This window comes from Brienomyrus brachyistius, chromosome 14 (assembly GCF_023856365.1).
Source record: "Brienomyrus brachyistius isolate T26 chromosome 14, BBRACH_0.4, whole genome shotgun sequence".
Lineage (NCBI taxonomy): Eukaryota > Metazoa > Chordata > Actinopteri > Osteoglossiformes > Mormyridae > Brienomyrus > Brienomyrus brachyistius.
In genome coordinates this window covers 6,734,362-6,754,810 of record NC_064546.1, presented here as the reverse complement: position 1 = coordinate 6,754,810, position 20,449 = coordinate 6,734,362, and the positions used below count along the sequence as shown (strand labels likewise).

The following is a 20,449-nucleotide window of genomic DNA, read 5'->3' as shown; positions in this document are numbered from 1 at the left end:
TATAGTACTAAACATGTTTAAACAACATTACCAGAAACAGAAAGGGGGCCGTCGGATTGACAGCACTGTATTCCCCAGACAGCCCAGTCACCTGTTCCACCAATTTTATCTATAAAATTTCTAAAGGTATTCTATGGATCAACTGGAAATCCAATAAATGTGCTTTTAGCTGAAGGCTGTTAGTCCTAGCTATGACATGCAACTCTGAAAATAAACCTATTATTACACATCCCACTTGCATTTCTTAAACGTCCATGTCTTAAAGCGTCATCATTCATGTTTTTTGCCTAAATATTTATGCTCTATTTCTCATTTACTCTATTAGCAACTTTATTCCATGTCATAACAATAATAACTGTAAGAGATAGACTAATGGTATAGATGGAGTCCTGAACGGACCACAGACTTTTATTATTTTGAGTACTTGATGTACTAAATTATGCACACAATTTAGCTCAACCCTTTCAACCCTGTCAATTCTTAAGTGTTGTTCCATGCCTTTGATGTTAGGTTTATTATATGGTAGGTACATGGGTTAGCCACAAATGCTGTATTGTTTTTGTTTCCAAGACATTCTGGACTACTCAGATGTCAGTTTGATGTGTAAATGCTGATATTGTCTTGATATTATCCTTTTTGAGGAGAAATAACTTGCACCTATTGAAATTTCTCGATTTTTAGTGTCATCTAATACAAAAACATGCAGGCACTACAAATATAAGCTTATAAAAATCGAGATTAGTGTCTATATGATGTGGAAATGCAGGGGTTTCAGTGAGTCTGTGGCTTAGTATTGTGAAGGAATACATGGTTAGTGTCAGGCGGAAATGAATATCTTTGATTTTGCATCCATTTGGTAACTGGTTGAAATACAGTAATGCATGGTTTTATATTTTTTATTACTTTATAACATCTGTAAGAAATTGAAATAGAAAACCATTGCTTAGTTTACAATCCACTGGATAAACACAGGCACAACAGTTGCAGAGTTTAATGCTGAATATTTATCGCTATTGTTTTTCCTCCTATATGAAATTTGAGAATGAAAAACTTTCAGCCACTATTTTAGCCTTAAAACAACAAACCAACATTGTAGCATTGCATTTACATATAGGAGCTGTTGCAATTACACAATGGGCATGTTCTATTTCAACTGTTTGGATGGAGTGGACGTCAAACATACATATACAAACTTTTGTGAATAATTGTTTTCCCCCAGAAGGGTAGTACGTGAATCATTGCAGAAGTTAATATGCAATTGTTTTCTGTCTAAGGTGAATAATACTGATGTTTTATGTATTATTAGGGGTGCGTTTTGGTGGAAAATGTTTCAAATATATGCCTCATTGCATGCAGGATTACTCTGGAACACTTTAGCGTACAATGTTGCACTTTAGAGACTTGCAAAGAATTTCATATACATTTTACTACCTAAAGACCTAAACCCAGTTCTCTCAATTCCAACAATATATGATTCATGTCTGTGCATTATACCTAACCAAAGTTACAAGCCTGAGATTAATCGGTGTGAAAAGCAACGTATTTCATGTTTGTCGGATTCTAATGGTTAATATGACCACAAAGTGTTAAAAAACCATATTATACATACATACACACACTTTTTTTATTCTTTTTTTTTTTTTTTTTAAAAATCAAGCCCACTAAATTCCTAAAATGCGTGCACAACTTTTTTCATGCTCTTAAATTTTGAGCTTTAAGCAGCATATTTAAGTTATGCTCTGGTTTCTGTGTGATTTCACTTAAAACATGTCCACAAAGTCAAGCGCTGGAATGAAGTGCCCAAATACTATGGGTTTACTGCATTAATTTACTGTAATCGTTGTCATAATGTATAACGCATGTATAACGTGTCTTCCATTAAAATAATCCTCTGCCTATGGTCTCTCTAGGGCTCCATAGGCATAACTAAATAACGACCGCATAATGTCAGACTCCTCTGACTTTCTTCTTCTGAGATTAAATGTTACTGCCAGGTAGCTGGCAAAACCTGCTCCTTTACCACAGCTGGACGTTTGTGCGCGCACACACACACACACACACACACACACACACACACACACACACACACACACACACTTTACAATAAGGCTCCCTTTTGCCACTTGTAAATGGCAGCAACTCATTAATAAAAAGAACTGTTATAACTTGTTTTAAATTGTCTGTTAATTTACAGTGTTACAACCTAATCAATAACCACATTATAAACCATTCATAAACTCTTTATATGGGTAGTCTTATTGTAAAGTGGCACCGCTATATATACTAAAACAAATATATTAGCATTTTAACTTTTGAAATAAACATTTTTACAGGTCTGGAAAGAATAAGGGACTACTATATTTAAAAAAAATTGGCCATTTAAAATCCTAGTTTAATACTGGTTCTGTGGCAGAAGGCTACACTGCATGGCAGGCTGCTTCCAGGCTTAAAGTTTCAAAGATAGCAGCTCACAAGAACAAGGTGACGCAGAAGACACTGGCAGAAACAACTTTCTAATGCGAGAGATGACCGTCAGCTTATCCAGCAGTGCCTCAAATCAGAGGATGACCTCAAGTGTCCTTCAAATAGAATGAAAAACATTAAGTGACATGAATTGCACTGTTAGGGCAAATCATAACAAGCTCCTTGAAGTAGGACTGAAGCAAGGAAAAACCCTTCATCACTGAGAAGCAGGGAAGAACCAGGCTAGAGTTTGAGGGAAAAAAAATGGATATTTTGCACAAACGCATACCCATTAAATTGAGAAATGAGCATACATACAAATAGTATTACCAGCATACAGGTTGCCTACAAAGTTTTGCTGAACAATCTAATATTCAGAATATCATCTTGCATCCCAGAGAATCCCTCACCTGTACAATGTTCCTGGGAAGTTTGGAAAGGATATTTTAAAAATTTCAGATTGCATCTGCTAGCCTCCCTTTACTCATCGTCTTCTGCAGCACCCTCTCACTGCTGTTTCAATTTTGGGATGTCTCAGGTCTACTGGGGTGTAGATTTTCATCCATATATTGTTTTTGTGAAATGATAAGATCCACAAAAGATCCATCAAACTGAGCAAATACAGTAATAATATCAAACGGTTACCCTGTTCATGGGACAACTTAGCATTTTATCCAAGTCACCCTGTCCTTTGCTGTCACTAATGGCACATTTCCACTGTCATACAGGAACCAACCTGTACCCAAGCCAAACCACAAAGAGAAACTAGTTACAGCATGGTTCCAGCTGGCTTCGGTTTTCTACTGCAGAAGGATAGGTTTGATAAAGGTGTAAATCATGTTTGACTATGTGCAATTATTATTAATATACATATATATACACACACACACACACACGTATATATATACACACACACACACACACACACGTATATATATATATATATATATATATATATATATATATATACACACATACACACACACACACACACACACACACACGTATACACACACACACACACACACACACACACACACACACATACACACACACATGTGTGTATACATACACATATACATACACACGTATACATACACATATACATACACGTATACATACACGTATACATACACATATGTACACGTATACATACACATATGTACACGTATACATACACATATGTACACGTATACATACACATATGTACACGTATACATACACATATGTACACGTATACATACACATATGTACACGTATACATACACATATGTACACATATACATACACATATGTACACATATACATACACATATACATACACATACACATATACATACACACACACACACACACACTTACTGCAAGTATCAAATGCTAGCAGAATTAGTATTCACTGGCATAAAATAGCATCATGAATCCATTCCGTTCACTTGTTCTATAGTTATCGGGTCATTGGGAATGCATTAATACATTGTGGTGTGATAACACAGTGGACCAACACCAGCAGATGACACAGCACCCCAAATCATCACGGACTGCAGAAACTTCACACAAAAACCTTGGATTCTCCACTCTCGCTCCAGAATCTAGGACCTTGATGACCAATGAAATGCAAAATGTACTTTCATCTGAAAAGAGGACTTTGGACCACTGAGCAACAGTCCAGTTCTCCTTAGCCCAGGCATAATACTTCTAACATCATTTCCTTGTGAAGGGTGTTGATGATAGTCTTCTGGACAACTGTCAAATCAGCAGTGTTCTCCAATATTTTGGTTGCATGTACTGAACTAGACCAAGAGATAAATGGTATTTATACAACAATTTACTCAAACTAAAAATTTGATATTCTAATATTCTGAGATGATTTTTACTGTTTGAGCTGTTGGCCATAAGTATCAAAATGAAAAAGTAACGAAACTACATAAAATTTTGACCTTCTGAAATGTCTGACGGAATATATTGCACGTATTTGCAATATTATAATTTGAGATGCAACTGTATAGCCTGTTCAGGGAATACAAATCATTTGAAAAATGTGTAAGCTATACTTGCATAAACCCATTTTTAGCTAATAAATTAGCTTAATAAAAATCAATAAGGGAATCTTTAAGGAAACTAGGAAATATACTTTAAGTATTTAGTTCAACTAATGCAGCACTTATCAATGAATAAATTACTATATTAGATTTTTTTATTTGCATAAAATTTAGGGCAATGAATGCAATTGACAGAAGTTCTGAAAGTGAGACCTAATGCAAGTTGCCATGTTCTTACAGTGGACATCTACTGCTAAATACAGAATTTGGAGTGATATTTTCATTCTGAAAATAAAGTTCAAAACCATCTACTAGTTTAAGTTTAACATCTCAAATTTTATGTAAAATTGAGGCGTTTCCCAATGTCTGTCCGCCTTCTTACAGTCAAACAATGTCTATAAGTTGGAGTTCACTTTGACTATGCAAAATTTAAAATTTATTTCATCTCTGTTAAATCAAGAGAAGATTTTATCTTTTGATGGACAGATTTATTGTCAGTTTCTGTCTGAGGGAGTTTTCACACTTGATCCATTTCATCCTTTAAAGCGAACTCAGATCGATTAGTCAGCATTTTTAGCGTATATGTGAACAAGCCAAATAAACTCAGAACCGTTTAAAACGAGAATGAAAAACTTCCACATCGGGAGGTAGTCTCAGTCCGGTTCGCTTTTAGTTTGCATCACGGTTCGTTTAACTTGTGTATTATGAACACAAAGTGGTCCTGGCTTTGACAGTTTTTACTCTTGCTTTGCTGTAGGCAGATCACATGGTACAGTCTCGGGAAACAAGCAAAAATAATGGCTGCAAGTGTGGGACGCAGAATAGTTTAGCCAGAGGAAGAGACTTCATGCTCGTCTCCTTTTCAGTCTCCCGAGTTGTTTTGTGTTCAGAAGTAATTGTTCCATTTTGGTTTTCCCTATGTCTGCGGGCTATTTTCAAGACCTACCAGATGATGATAAGTATTGCAGTAGGCATCTTGTTTGAAGTGAAAACTACCCAGAATCCAAAACAGTAAAGGTCTGAGAGCACCATAAGAACTTGAAATATGAACAGAAAAAAGACTGAGGCCCCATTTGAGCTGAAGTAAACCAAAAAAGAACTGAGTCCCCTATCAAATGAACTCCCATTTTGAACACAAAAAGAGCAGAGTTCCCTTTCTGTTGGTCCACTTTCGGGACGACTTCTAGAGGTCTGAGTTCGGTCCTTTAAAGAGGACTAGGGCTGGCCGATATATCGGGTTTTTACAATATATCGATATATTTTCATGCATGATATATGATGAGACAATATCGTTTATATCGATATAGTTGCATTAAAATTTAATTCATAGCGCCGCCACTTCGTCTATTTCTCCTTACCCACGAGGCAAGCTAGCGAAAAGGAGCTGGGGCGTATTTCACTAAGCAGGATTTCTTGTTTATCCACATAACTTGTCAGATTTAAGGTAGTCTGAGCTACATTTAAGTGGATGATTATATAGTCCATTTAGCCCTGTTCTAACATTTCATCCTAACCTATGGAAACGTCCTAACTTTGGGTACTGCGCACGCACACAATGAAATCAAGCCCCTTTTCTCGTGCTTGAAGAACCGCCCATGGATCTATCCTACCTTGCGTTGAAGTTGCGGCTTATTTCTGCATTTTCAATGTTCATACATTTTTAATATTTTATTAAATATATTGATAACACTTTACTGTTAGCATCACGCTGATTTACTATGCCGTCGAATCGAACTACCTGACATGGTTTAACACTTAATCTTAAGGTATTTCAGACTTGCAATGCCTGCTTACAGTACATTAGTTTGTGTTTTTTAGACAAGCTATGTACTTATTTTTTGGATTGTCCGGTTTCAGTTTCAGCCCATAAAAATAACAATAACATTTTCGGTAAGGTAGCACCGATCGATAGATACATCTGTCGAAACGCAGTAAGGTCGGACAAATCGATATTTTTGAGCCATTTTTTCTTGTACATGTACAGATGGCTATAAATAAAAAAGTGCCCGTGTGACATTCAGGACATTTGGCTCTGACTTGGAACTGTCTATTTGTTATTACTTTATGGAAAAACAATATTGAGATGTATATCATATATCGTGGTTCAGCTAAAAATAGAGATATGATTTTCGATCCATATCGTCCAGCCGTAAACAGGACTATGTGAAAACATCCTGAAACTTCAGGTGCGGTGACCAAAAGAAATTGAGAAAATGATTAATCAATCAACAATGGGGTGGAAGCAGTTGGAAACTTTAAAGCCACAAACCTGATTAAACAATGTTGCTAAAAGTGATAAAGTTCAAACCAAAAGAAGCGGTGTTGAGTCAAGTATTGGGTGCCGTGTATTTCTTCCTTAAGAATATAATACAGTGGAAAACACTTATAATGATCACGTCCATCTGGGTGAAATTCATCACTATAAGCAGATGATCATTATAATAGGTCTCAGGCAGATTACCATCAAGTGAAATTTGTATATTTATTACAAGCATAAAAAGGTAATAAAACAGACAGTGACGGTACTTACTGAATTTTGACAAAAAAATACAGTGCAGCTGCTTCAAATGTCTTTCAGATTACAGTATTGGACAGATTAAATCACAACTGTGTATAATTCAAATATTCTATAGTACTGTACATAATATAGCTTCTTGTAGTTTCACTGCTGCATCTTGGCTAATTTTTGGCAGTTTCATCATACGCTTTAAGACTATTTGTCATTGAGAGAAAATGACTCTTTCCGGTCATGTTTTCTATGCACGCAGCATTAGCCTAGCTAGTCAGATGCTGACGGGTTACCGCAAGGCAGAGTAGGGATATCAAAGTAAAGTTTAGGGCTGAACGATTTGGGGAAAATATCTAATTGCGATTTTTCTGACAGAAATATACAAATACAAAACAATACAAAATACAAATACAAAACAAATGAGAAAACATTATATGCATCACCTTTTATTGTCTTTTCTAAATAAGACCGTACGTGCCCATACCCAACTGTAATAGCGATTAAAGTGATTTGTTCTTTTAGTATTTATGTTAAAGCTAGGCTTTTATTTTAGTACCGTTGTGGGATTAAGATTAATTTCACAAGATGAATGTATGGAAATCAATACTTAAATCAATGAACACAAAAACATATGACATAAATATGACTATTATGGGTTTTACGGCTTTTCTGGGGGTCACAGACTGCTGTGAGGATTACTGACAAAAACATAAGGTGTGATGCTGAAGTATGTCACTGCTGGTGGTTAAAAGGTCGTCGCCGATTTTATTGATGATAGGACCTTTCTGAAACAATCTAGGCAAGAAGAAAATGCAGCATTTTCTTCGCGTTTCACACGTTTGTTGTTTGAGGGCCTATACTCCGTCGTCTCGGGCCACTTCTGATTGATGAGCATGACTGTCACAAAGAAAGCATGGCATGAATTTGGAAAACTATTCTCACAAGTTTTAAACCCTGCTGTATAATGTATGTCCTAAATCGTAGCCTTTGCGATTTGCTAATTGCGTTGTTTGTGATTTTAAAAATCAATAAATCGTTCAGCCCTAGTAAAGTTAAGAATTATTACATAATGATCATCCACTTAGTGATCAATTTCACCCAGACATATGTGATCACCATAAGCAGTGTTCACTGTAATTTAAAAAATTATGCAATTTAAAATATTGATGTTGCCGCATTTTAACCTTCAACATCATAGACTATGCCAACTAATCGTGGCAGCCCTACGTTTTACCCAAATTTGGTTATGCAAAGGGTGGAAAATTGTTTCAAAAACTAAAAGCAGTCCTGGTTACGGGTTATCTGTGGGTCAAAGGAGATGAACCTGGCAATATGCACACTATTACAGTGATCAATACATTTCTAAGAGCCTTACCAAAAAGTCTCCCAATTTCCTGGACAACATAAAGGAGGAGTTTACTGGTTGTGTCATTATAAGGGAAAAAGCTTCTTCCACAGTAGTTCCTCTCAGCTGTACCTTCTGGTTTCCTCCCCAAAAAGTAAACTATGACACACTGATATACTTAAGAACATTGGTCCACAAATCATCTATCAGGACCGTCATGTTTCAGGACGGGTTGGTAATTTAATCTCATGCGCAAATAGGTTCTAGCAGCTAAAAATACTGCTTGTTAGGGGGTGATTCAATACCAAATATCAGTTAGACTAAACTGGTCAGACTCCATGCCTGACAAATTAATGCTTTTGGTTTATCGTGAAATTAATGCCTTTTTCTCTGGCATTTACGGCACAGATATTGAATGTGATTATAGGCCATTTCTATTAATGCACACTAAAACTATAATGCTGTGGTGAGGATGTTTGGAATTTAACAGCACTGTTTGAGCATGTAGTCTATTTAAAAAATTGAGTTGCTGAACTTCACCTATTTTCAATTAAGGTAGTATTAAGATAAGGATAAAACTTGAATAACGTAACTTTTCACAGTTAAGTACTGAAAAATACAGCAGACATTCAATGAAGTGTAACCGACAAATTTATGAATATGAACTTGCATTCTGACCTGATGGTGTTTTATTTCTCTCAAAATATACACCTACAAAAATTGCGGTTCATACATTTGAGGCGGGCCACCAACAATATAACAGTGGGCCACTTTTGAACTTTGAGAGTTCTTTTTTGTTGTTTCAGTAGCCTTTTTCTGGTTGTTAAATTTGTTCATTTGCTCCGTACTATGAATGTAGCCTGCTTTCTCCAGCTCTACTTTCATTTCCGCATGTTTTCAGCAAACACTAAAGTTAAATAAAACATCAAATGCTGGAAATAACGAACACAACCCTGCTGAAGTTTACAGCACATTGTAGCCTCTCGGCAGTCACACGGCAACATCACAAGTTTGTAGTTTCAGAACATGTGTAGGGTGTCTGAGATAACCTTTCGCTCTGATCCCACCCACTGTCCACAACTGGATGACATAATTTGACGCTATAAGACTGGTCAGCAGGACTAATTACACAGTTCCAATTTTTGGATCTGATGAAGAGTATATTTAGACATAGATTTTCATCCATATGTTTTTGTGAAGTGGTAATAAAGTGCCCTTTTTTACTAATCACAATGTGGTGCTGCTTTAGTGTCAAAACTATCTCCTTTCTATTCCTTTCTAGCCCCCCTACAATGTCTCTGCAAAGTTGTAACAAGATGTGTCAGATTGGTATACGAGTCAATAACTCAAAAACAAAGTGTCTGCGAAAAACCATTTGTGTTCCCGGAAGGCAGGGGAATAAAATTATTTATAAAGATAAGATTTGGTATTCTAAAAACTTTTTAGTGTGTGGAGTGGAGGGGCAAGGTCCTCTTAATAACCAGGGCCCTCTAATATTCAGGCCAAAATGGTAGTTAAGTATTTTTATCAAAAAGTCCACTTTCACTATACCCTTAAATATTGCTTGTTGTGTGTTTTTGGATGTTACCACATTTAGTCAAACCAAAATCAGATTTCCTATTATTCTGAATACCAGCATGCTCTAATCCATTTTCCGACAGCAGATCTTCTGTATCCAGGTTTATCTTCCTGAAAATAGGCATACATGTACAGCAGAATAAGCTGGTATATTTCAAAATCCTTGCAGAATCTCAACAGGAAAGATGTAGGAAGGGCTCCTAATTACACTAATAACTTCCTGAGGAATGTCCACTGAAAGGCAACTGAAATCTGAAGGACCCTGATATAGTGAAGGATAACAGTTTCAGGCAATATGTGAATACAGTTAACTGTAATGTGGACTAGTTTTAGTTTCAGGTATAACCCGACTATGGAGTACAGTTATACATTACCATCTACATTTGCACTGCAAACTAAGGGTGACTTTCTAGGGACCAGAGAAAATGAAAAATGTAACCATGCAGCATTCATTTCAGGGGGTTGCCATTACATATAGCTGGTAAAGGCACTCATTCGAAAAAACTGGCAAACTACATAATTAAACTCATTCACCATTTCTAGATATATTCCAAGACCCTTATCTTTGGAAATTTCGGAAACCCAAGTCCACCACTTCATACCTCACATTCCTTGACTTTCAGAGAAAGAAAACAGAAACACTCAGGAAGCCTCACATCCTGCCTTAAATCACGTGTTTCCTAGCAAACATTCCCCACTACAATGTCAGCTGCAAGTGATCTTCCTTTAAGCACAGCCCTGCCCCCTCAGCAAGGACTCAAACACAGTGAAGCCCACAGATTCAAATTTCTGCATAAATTAAAATGGCTCATCAGTGCATAGAAACTCACACACACATAGCCAGAAATTCCTCCATCCACCCATAAAAACTTATACAAAAGCACACTACTGAAGTAGCCAGAGAAAATCCATGCAACATTCACATTGTGGTGGTGACATTTGAATCCCTAACTCTGGAGGTTACAGTGCTCATCACTAAGTCACTACAGAATTTCAATTCAAAGTGAATTTTGAAAAAGTGAACTTGTACAAATAGTTGCAGAAAGAACTGAAATAAGTTGCATTTTTTAGATAAGGCGTATGCCAATCTTTAAGAGTCATTTCCTGCTTCACATAAGGAATGCTTTCTGGTTCAAGAAATTAATCCTACCATATAGCAGGGAAAGTGACAGTTAAGCTAGAAAACTGCTTAGTATACGAAGATATATGTAAGCCAATAATTAAAACAGAACATCTAGAAATGAATATTGTTCCAAGCTCAAAATGTGCCCAGGCAAGACCTTGACCAAGATAAGCAACTGTAAGGTGGACAGATGGATGGACGCAATCTCTAACTTACCAAGATGCGAGACCAAAAAACAATACCAAAATATTTGTGCATTTAATTTAAAATGACACTTTCCTCAGTTGTCAAACAACAGTAAATGGATTGTAGTCTTTGGCTTTCCAAACTGTCATGTTTCAAATTTGTAATCTTATGATTACATAATCTTATAACAGGGATGACACCACATCTATGGAGTCCAGTTGAAGACCCAGAGCGTGAAGGATAGAGTTTGAGTTATATAAGGATGACAATACCCAATTTAAAGCAAGCCTCTGATCAGGGAGAGAGATGTGTAAAAAGCAAGCTCAGAGCAAGTTTTCATTGGTTATAATGGCTGTCTGAGATGTAGAATAACATGAGTAACACAGACTGTAATTAGGGTTCCACAGTGCTTAAACACGCATACCTTACAGCAGGGAGGATTGATTGTATGGTCCAAAATGCAAATGGGAATTTTTCCATACACAAAAATGTATCATTCAATAGGGGACTATCCCAAGGTCACTATTTAGAAGTCTTTCATAAACTAATATTTTAGGCTAGTTGGGAAATGATTTGCAGTATGTTAGCCTGCTGTTTTTTCCATCAGTGGAACCACATACATGTAAAGCTGATAATGTAATAAGGGAAACCATTCAAAGAACTCATGAACGGCATAAAAATTGCAGTTAACCCTCTGGGGTCTAGGGGTAGGGAACACGCATTCACTGACTGGGGCATGGTCACACAATTCATTCAATATCATAAACTTAATTCATGGCAAATAAATTATTTCTTATATATTTGTTTTCGCATTAAACTCTTAATCTTAGTGTACTCGAAAACATGTAAATGTGTCAGATTTATGTGAAATTTGTAATTTGACATCAAAGTATAGAGTATAGTTATAGTTTGTTTTGATTCCAGATATCTGATCACCAAAGTCTTGGCTACATGAAGATGACTAAATGGTGTAGTTGCAACAATCAGTTGAGTAAATAAGAAAAACCACTCGTGTCACTATTTATGGCTCCTTTCAATGAATATGTACCAACATTCATGTGTATGGATGAGCCATTCACACCTGGCGACATCCCCCCCACCCCCATAGCGCTGATGGGGATGTATCTGGATCGCATTTGTTCATCAAATTACTATGCGAATGCAATTTCAATACGTGCTAATGCAGATATTTAGAATGCGAATAACGATCTTCAGGTGAGGGCGGCACTACACATCCCCGATGCAGGTAAACAAAGTACGGTGATATGGTTTATTTTTTGCCGATTTAACATAATTTTAAAAACTGTAATACTTCCGACAATTGACGTTTTGAACATAGATAGATAGATTACGGATTTTGTCAGCGGTTTTTTCATGTTTCTATAATAAGATTTCAGGGAGTAATGAACTGAAATACACAAGAAAGATACGTGGCATCACTGACGATGCCGTCGACTTCAGAGGGTTAACATTACATCAGTTTGGCTTGCCAGAGCTTGCAAGGAGAACTAAGCATGTGAAACCTAAAATGGAAATCATGCTCATGATTCTAATAATGTCTACTGGACTGAGCAGTTCAGATCTTGCTGTGCAGCAGTGGTTGTGTCCAAATTCAGAGGCTGTACCCTTCAATGGCTTCCACAATGAATCTTAGAATCTTGGCAAAAGAATAACTAATTTTTAGCCAGTTTTTAAAGGTGCTTTTGAAAATGGAACAGCCTTGTGGTGCTGTTTTGACACATTTGATCTTCAAATGCACCACCTGAATTCGGACACAGCTAGTGTGTGCTCACATGTGAGAAAAACACTTTTGTAATTAATATAGCCTAATAGAATAATGACAAACTGACACCTTGTGCTCTGAAAAGATTTCAAGGTAGTGTTGCACTCTCAAATCCTCTATTCAAAAATAAAACAAGTTCAGTATACAACCAATGCAACAATTATGAAAAAAAAAATATTTTACTGACTGCATCTTATTTTAACACATATGTATCCTTATTTCAAGAGTAGGAAAAATGAGAAAGTAAAAATTAGTGTAAAAGAAAAAATACATCTCGTTTTAAAATTACGAGTCCGAACATAGATCATTTACCAGAAACACTTTCAATTGCAAGACCAGACCAAGTAAGTGAAAAAGCAGTCTTGAGACCAATAGTGGGCTCAATTACTACAGCACTACTTATCACAGCATTAACTTGTGATGTAAGAAGGAGGAAACCAAGAATAAACACAATTCAAGCGACATTATAATTAATCATTCATACATTGATTAAAAACCTGAATTATTGGTCACCTGCATCCTTACTGCATAAGTGGCTAAGAATTAAAGATGTGGCAAGAAACCTGGAGATTAACTGAGGAGGCAGAAAGTAGGGGATACAAGAGACAGCATGATGACCTATCACAGAGCAATACACTACATACTACTTCCAGATGCCAATTCACCCAACATGGTGACATGAGGCTTGTTCTGATCACCAAATTACCATGCAAAACTTATTTATTTTCATACTTTGCTGATAACCATATACAGTGGTACCTTGGTTTGCAAGCATAACTGGTTCCGGAAATGTGCTTGGAATCCAAAGCACTCGTATACCAAATTGAATTTTCCCCATTAGAAATAATGGAAACTCAGATGATTCGTTTCACAACCCAAAAATATTTGTATAAAAATAAATACAAAATATAAAGTAAAAATACATAAAAAGATTAACCTGCACTTTAGATTTGAGTACAAAAAAAAAAACAAAAATCCACAGCCCTGTAACACTCAAAAAGCTACTTAGCACAAGTGGTTAATTTTTAGATTAATAAATCTTAAAGCAAAACAGCACAGCTAAGCAGGAAATTAAATAATCAATAAAGTACTGCCTTGGCAATTCATATTGTAATCAATAAGGGGGAAACAGCACTCAGTTGCCGTGAGCAGTTAGGAGGATTACAAAAGCAGGAAATTTCATATAATGTTTCACCGGCACAAATGGTTGAAATAGGAAATTTGGGCATAGGTCCCACCTACATAATACTACTTTTCAGACCATTTACATATTTAAAATACAAGTAAACATTGTTATTAAAAGCGCACTATATAGAAAACACTAATTTATGAAAACCACATTCATGAATGTATTACACAACACAGGGCTTTTTTCAAATGGCCAGTAAAAACGCAGTGAAAGCATGACCATTAAGAATAAACACCCTACTGAATAAATTACCAATTTGGAAGATATTAAATGCACTTAAGACAGTATTAAATATGTCCATTCAGGCTGTCAAAAACAGGGGCTGGTGTATTTTACACTTGGAGTTTCATTTGAATGCCACTTCTGTTATAGTCTTACAATGTGTTGTAAAGTACTGTACAGCTTTTGTTGCAATGCTAACCTACAGTTTTCCTGAACATTCCTTGTAAGCTCAGCCTAGCTGTACTTATGCCTAGTTGGCTCCATGACAGATGCTTCTGATGTACTATCTACCAGACATCTACTACAGACAAAAGCATCTGCTAAACAAAGATACAAATGATAACTGATCCTTTTGAGCCATTATTGGTTGATACCAATTCTGGGGCTGGCATATTAGTCCATCCCTAGAGAAAGTCAGTGTGCATATCACAGTATGGCAATCCCAGTCTAGAGAAATGAAGCAGAGTGGTAGCAAAATATATTGCACAAATTTTCTTTAATACATTCAAGGGTTTAGATCCGTTTTCTAACCCAGTCCTTAGGGACCCACAGACCCTCCCCGCTGCCAGTAGGAGGCTAGGGGAAAATAAAAATGTGCACCGTCTGTGGTTCCCGAGGACTGGATAGGGAAACACTAATCTAGATCAAACTAAGGGAAAGCTAAACTACATTAACAAAACAGAGAATGGTAAAACGATTCCTTAAAAAGAACCACCAAAAGCAGATAATCACAGGTAACACACCTTAGATGCAAGAGACTTTATATCATCATACAGTCATCCAATTATGGGTCTTTTTTTCTCACTTTTTTACTGAGAGATTATAATGGTAAGCATAGTTATAAAAAATTATCAACCAGTCTGAGAAACTAAACATATAGGCATTAGATAGTACATCAATACATTCTGTAGTACCTTTACTTTCTTTAAACTGTACAGGGTTCAAACAAGTCAGATATTAGCCTCATTTCCTTTGACAACTGACACTCTATATATACCATGCACACTGAAGTCCAATATGATTCTTTAAGTAAAACCATCGATTTTAATGATGTTGATTTCAATTGTTCAAGATAGGACTAATTCTGGTTCTGCTGGCATAAGGCTACGCCACGTGGCAGGCTGCATCCACGCTCAAAATTCCTAATACCACAGTATACAAAAACATGGTGAAGCAGGACACACTAGGAATGACCAAATACTGGCGAGGGAAAGGGAAGAAGTGACTTAATTACAGAGATTGTCAACTTATCCAACCATGCTTCATGCATAAGAGGATGACATCAAGAATGGGAAATATTAAGCGGTATGAAACGCACTGCTAGGACAAGTTAACAGGCTCCTAGAAGCAAGACTTATGTCCAACAGAGCAAGGCAGAAGTCCTTCATCAATGAGAAACAAGTGTCAGGTTGGAGTTTACAAAAAAATCTTTTACACAAAAACATACCCATAAATTGGGAAATGACTGAAATTAAAAATGTTGCGGTGGTCTCAATTTTTTTCTCCTGAGTTGTATGTGCAGTTTCCATGTGCTGTCATGTTGCATGAGTTCTCTCTGGGTTCTTTTTTTCCCCAAGACAACAAGAAATTAGGCAAATTGGTGTCTGTATGTTTGTGCATGTATGTGCCCCATTGTGGCCTGGGATGCCATGCCTTGTGCCGTTTGTGCTGCTATGACAGGAAATCCATGCATTTTACCCTTTATAAAATAAAATTACCCTAATGAAATATGAATTACTATACAAGGGTCAGTCCGTGCCAAATCAACCAATGTCCAGAAAAGTTCCATGGGCTTCAGTCCTGATTTTGATGAAAACTTGGTATTTTGATCCTTATAGAGAACACTGAAAATTCCCCAAGTTTTATTGAAAAATTCTGATGCAGTCCAATGTTATGGCCCATTCAAATTTGGGTGCCACGCCCCTTTTTTGCACTCGCGAATTGTGCATATAATTTGTAAGGGTTTTCAGAAGACCATATCTTCATTTCTAAGCATGCTAGAGAGTTGAAAATTGCTCTCCTGGCCTACTTTTCCCTGCTCTTTACAGGCAGTTTGAAAACCTTAGAGTGTTTATTCTGGGATTCACTCCCTAACAAGCCACACCTGTCAACACCATGGTAGGCAGTCTTAATGAAAACCATGTCTAGGCCTCATGTTTGGCACCTAACTCAGTTGTAGTTGCCTACCTAATACCTTGATTTAGTGTAAAAATGATTTTGACAGCATCAGCCAGCATTAGTTCATAGATGTATGGAATGTAAAGGGCCATATTGCTTGGGAGTTATTTGCAGGGGGTGGGGCTGATGCATGCCAAATGCTCATTTTTTAACTGGAACACTATATGCTGAAGGACTTGAGTTGAGATACTTGTATTTTCAGCATTTATAGTTCAGATATTCTACTTTCAACTGTATAAATTTCATTCCCATCATCAACTATCTACACAGTCAACCATGCTCCCGAAGTAGGGGGTCCGGTGAGGGGTCTCTCACCTGTGACCATTTTCAGATGGCAATATATCAAAGAATAAATGGTTATTTAGATTGAATTTGCATCTGCTTACAGTATCTTCCTCAAATAATAAAAATATAGAAGAATATTGGCTGCAGGTGTGGTGGTGACCCCACAGCTTGGGGTTAGAATCCGAAAAGTGTCTGGGGTTGAACCAAAAACTGATTTTTGCAGGTCCATAACTTTGAAGTGCTTCCCCTGAGCTTAATTTTGATTCGGGAGTGCAAAAAAATGGGCGTGGCACCCAAATTTAAAAGGGCCATAACTTCTAACTGCATCAGAATTTTTCAATAAAACAGAATTTTCAGTGTTCTCTATAAGGATCAAAATACCAAGTTTTCATCAAAATCAGGAATGATGCTCATGGAGCCCCTAGTTGATTTGGTATGGACTGACCCATAAACGATAAAATGCAAGGTAATCTCGTCATATCAGCACAAATGCACATAAGTACAACAATCGATTGTCACATGAATCGCTTTAAAGGTGAATGCTTGCTTGTGTACCAGATATGTGCATGCCTGTTTACAACTGTACACATTTATTTATAATAGAGAAGGGCTGGCCATCAAGTGTTAAACAAATTTTCAGAATAATATCCTTGGATTTCACAATGTTTGCACTGAATTTTCTTTTGCTATGAAATTCTTGCATTACAGATGGACTAGCGTTATTTGGCAGTATTGTAACTGTCTCTATTGGAACAGATTTGTTTTTCAGAAACTCTTCATACACTGTCTCGCCTTATGGTGGGCAATCAAGTTTCTTGTGTTGAAATATTTATTAGTAGATCGTCCTTGTGAAATTTTAGCATAGCAATGTTTGCAAAAAGCATTTCTAGCATTGCTTTCGATCACATAATAATAATTCCACAGCAGACAATTTGCTAACTGTTTTGTACGCAGGAATACAAAGTAACAAGTATCATCATTTTAATGGGAATTACCAGCAGGAAATGTTGGCTTTTTAACCATCAGCCTATGGCCGATTGTTGCTGTATCGACTGATACTAATAGTTAGCCAATATAATCGGTGCATCTCTACTCAAAAATGTAGATAAGTATCAGATAAGTGAAAACCAAGTGGGTTGTGCTTATTTTTACACCTAGTCCAGTACTTGGTAGTGAATTTGAATTGCAGTGAACATTTAAGCAGGACCTATTTGTTTCCTTTCATTTTGGAAAAGCCCTTTGCTGTTTGTGGTGTTTTCACTGAGCTACAGCTGCTCCACATTGTTTGCACTGAGGCTGGTTTTCTTTTGCATCAAACATGCCGGTAAATTTTTCCCTACCTAAAGGCAATTGCAGCAAAGACATAATGACATTTTCATCCTGTTTTTATTTGCTAACGAACCTCGGAATGAGCCGATGAACCATTGGTTTTATAAGTCAAAAATATGGATTATCATTATCATTTAATAAAAAAAACAGTAAACATCTGGATGTGTAATCATTTATTCCCTACATTTATTAAGTTTAGTCTGATTCCCTAAGATGAAATAATAGGGACTGTATGTTGTTTTTTAAACATATGTAAAACAGAAAAATACTTTAGAGTTTGTATTTTGCCCACTGCTTGTAGTTATTTTTAATGTTTTAACGTTTCGTATTTGCTTGTCTTTACCCCAAATTCAACGCTAGCTTCCCTACTGAAGACCAAAAAACACTGTGCATGAGAAATAAGATTAAACTTACCAAGTTTTTCCACGAGTTTTAGCATTACACCACCAATGTGAATCTCGCCTGTGACCCGCAGCGAGACGTCCCTATGGAGGTCGGTCACGTGCATCTTCAATTCCCAAGTGCCGTCAGCATAGCAGCCATCGGGCATCCGTATACCGTCCAGCGCCATCCTTACAAGAAAAATACAGTTTTTGCTTCGACTCTTCTTACAAAAAACGAGATTTTCATCATATATTACAAATAAGGTCTTTGCTTTATGAAAACTTTTCGGCTGGTGTTGAGAACCATACCGAATATTTAAAATAAAAAATAATTTAATAGTGGTTTTCTGAATAATGACTTTCTCTCTCTCTCTCTCTCTCTCTCTGACACACACACACTTCTTTCGACTAAAATGCAATTGGCTAAAATGTACTTGTTTATCATTATAGGACAGAATAGTACGCCATTAAATCCAAATAAACATCCTGGCCTAGCGAGATATGAATTAACACGACTTTAACTTCCAAAGTCAATGAAACACAATGTCTCTGTCGATGTAGTACGCGATCACCTGCTGTAGTTAACGGAAAGTGCATTTTAGTCATTATAAAGATGATTACGTAAGTAGCTCAAATCTCAATCTGCTCCCTGGAATACGAACTTAGTGCGGGTGCTTTCCATAATAATAATAAATTATTATTATAAAACGAATAGTAGTCTTTAGAAAACAATGTTTGCCTCCACAGATCTTTAAAAGCCAGCTCATCTCAAGTTAGAAAGCTAGTAAATGAGCCAAACCTTGCCCCGTTCGAGCAGCCATAGAGTGCGCAGTTTACAGTTAAGATTGTTTCTCCCTCTTGAAAACGAATATTATTTATAGCGTCTACTCACCTTCCTGAATACTAAGGTCCTCCTGTTTGTAATTCTATAAGTGGTCTTTTTATATCAAACTATTTGTTTTGTCCGAAGGAAATTTTCAAAAAGCCCTGTAAGTGAAATATCCCGAACTGTCTCCCGAGGGTTTCACTAATGGAGTCCAGCCGTCTCGCTTTCACCCTCCCTTTTTCCAACAGATAACGTCACTCGCTTCTCCAATCCCACTTTTTCCTTTTGGTTAAGAATCTAAACTTGGAAATTTCACGACAGTCGCCTTAAGACATTTTTTCATAATAAAATCTGCTGAGTGTTCACGCCATACTCGGGAGATTTAATTTTGTTTGCAGCTAAGATTTTTGCTTATTAAATGGGGTTTTGCCAGTATTCTCAAAATGAATAATTGCTCGTCTCACTATATTAGTTTTGGGACGTTAATGGGTTTATCGAAACTCCATTAGGTAAAAACTAAAAATCACTAGTTAAAAGTAATCATAGTGCATATTTCTCGCCGACGATACCTTTTATGGAAATAGTGCCGGGCTTGCTGGACTACATCCGGGGACCAGTGTGGGGTCTTGGAATTTATTGGTGGTTCATTTACAAAATCTGTTAGAAGTACTCAAGGTTTAGTAAGTGTATATATTGTTTGACAATTAACACGACGAACAAAATGCTAATTTTAATTACAGAAGGCTATTATTTTTTGACAACCATATTCTTTTTATCGCAAAATATTAATAAATCGTAAAATGTTTCACATAACAGGCCTACTTGTTTTCTACAATTGGTTTAACCCGTCTATTTAGTTTTCACTATCCTTTTTACCCGTAATATCCATTACTTTGGTTATAATGCTTAAAACGGGATCATCAAAAGAGAAATTTGACATCAGAATTAAACCAGCTCAGTTCATAAGCAAGATTCTAGAGTGCCGTGTAACACAAAAACAGAAGAGATGAA

At 36.6% G+C, this 20,449-nt stretch overlaps 1 protein-coding gene across 3 annotated transcripts in view; it reads right to left on the bottom strand.

Annotated features, from left to right (window-relative positions):
• fermt2 (FERM domain containing kindlin 2) overlaps positions 1-20,039 on the bottom strand; it is a 58,080-nt gene extending 38,041 nt beyond the window's left edge. The window contains exons 1-2 of one of the 3 annotated variants that reach the window (XM_048974150.1): positions 20,008-20,039; positions 18,644-18,801 (exon numbers count right to left, since the gene is read on the bottom strand). In XM_048974150.1, the coding sequence (XP_048830107.1) occupies positions 18,644-18,800 (157 nt within the window). In that variant the 5' untranslated portion in view covers position 18,801; positions 20,008-20,039. Of the gene's footprint in view, positions 1-18,643; positions 18,802-19,504; positions 19,979-20,007 lie in introns of those variants that run through there. The other 2 variants (XM_048974149.1, XM_048974151.1) reach the window with 2 other exon arrangements.
• Positions 20,040-20,449: the final 410 nt, after the last annotated feature.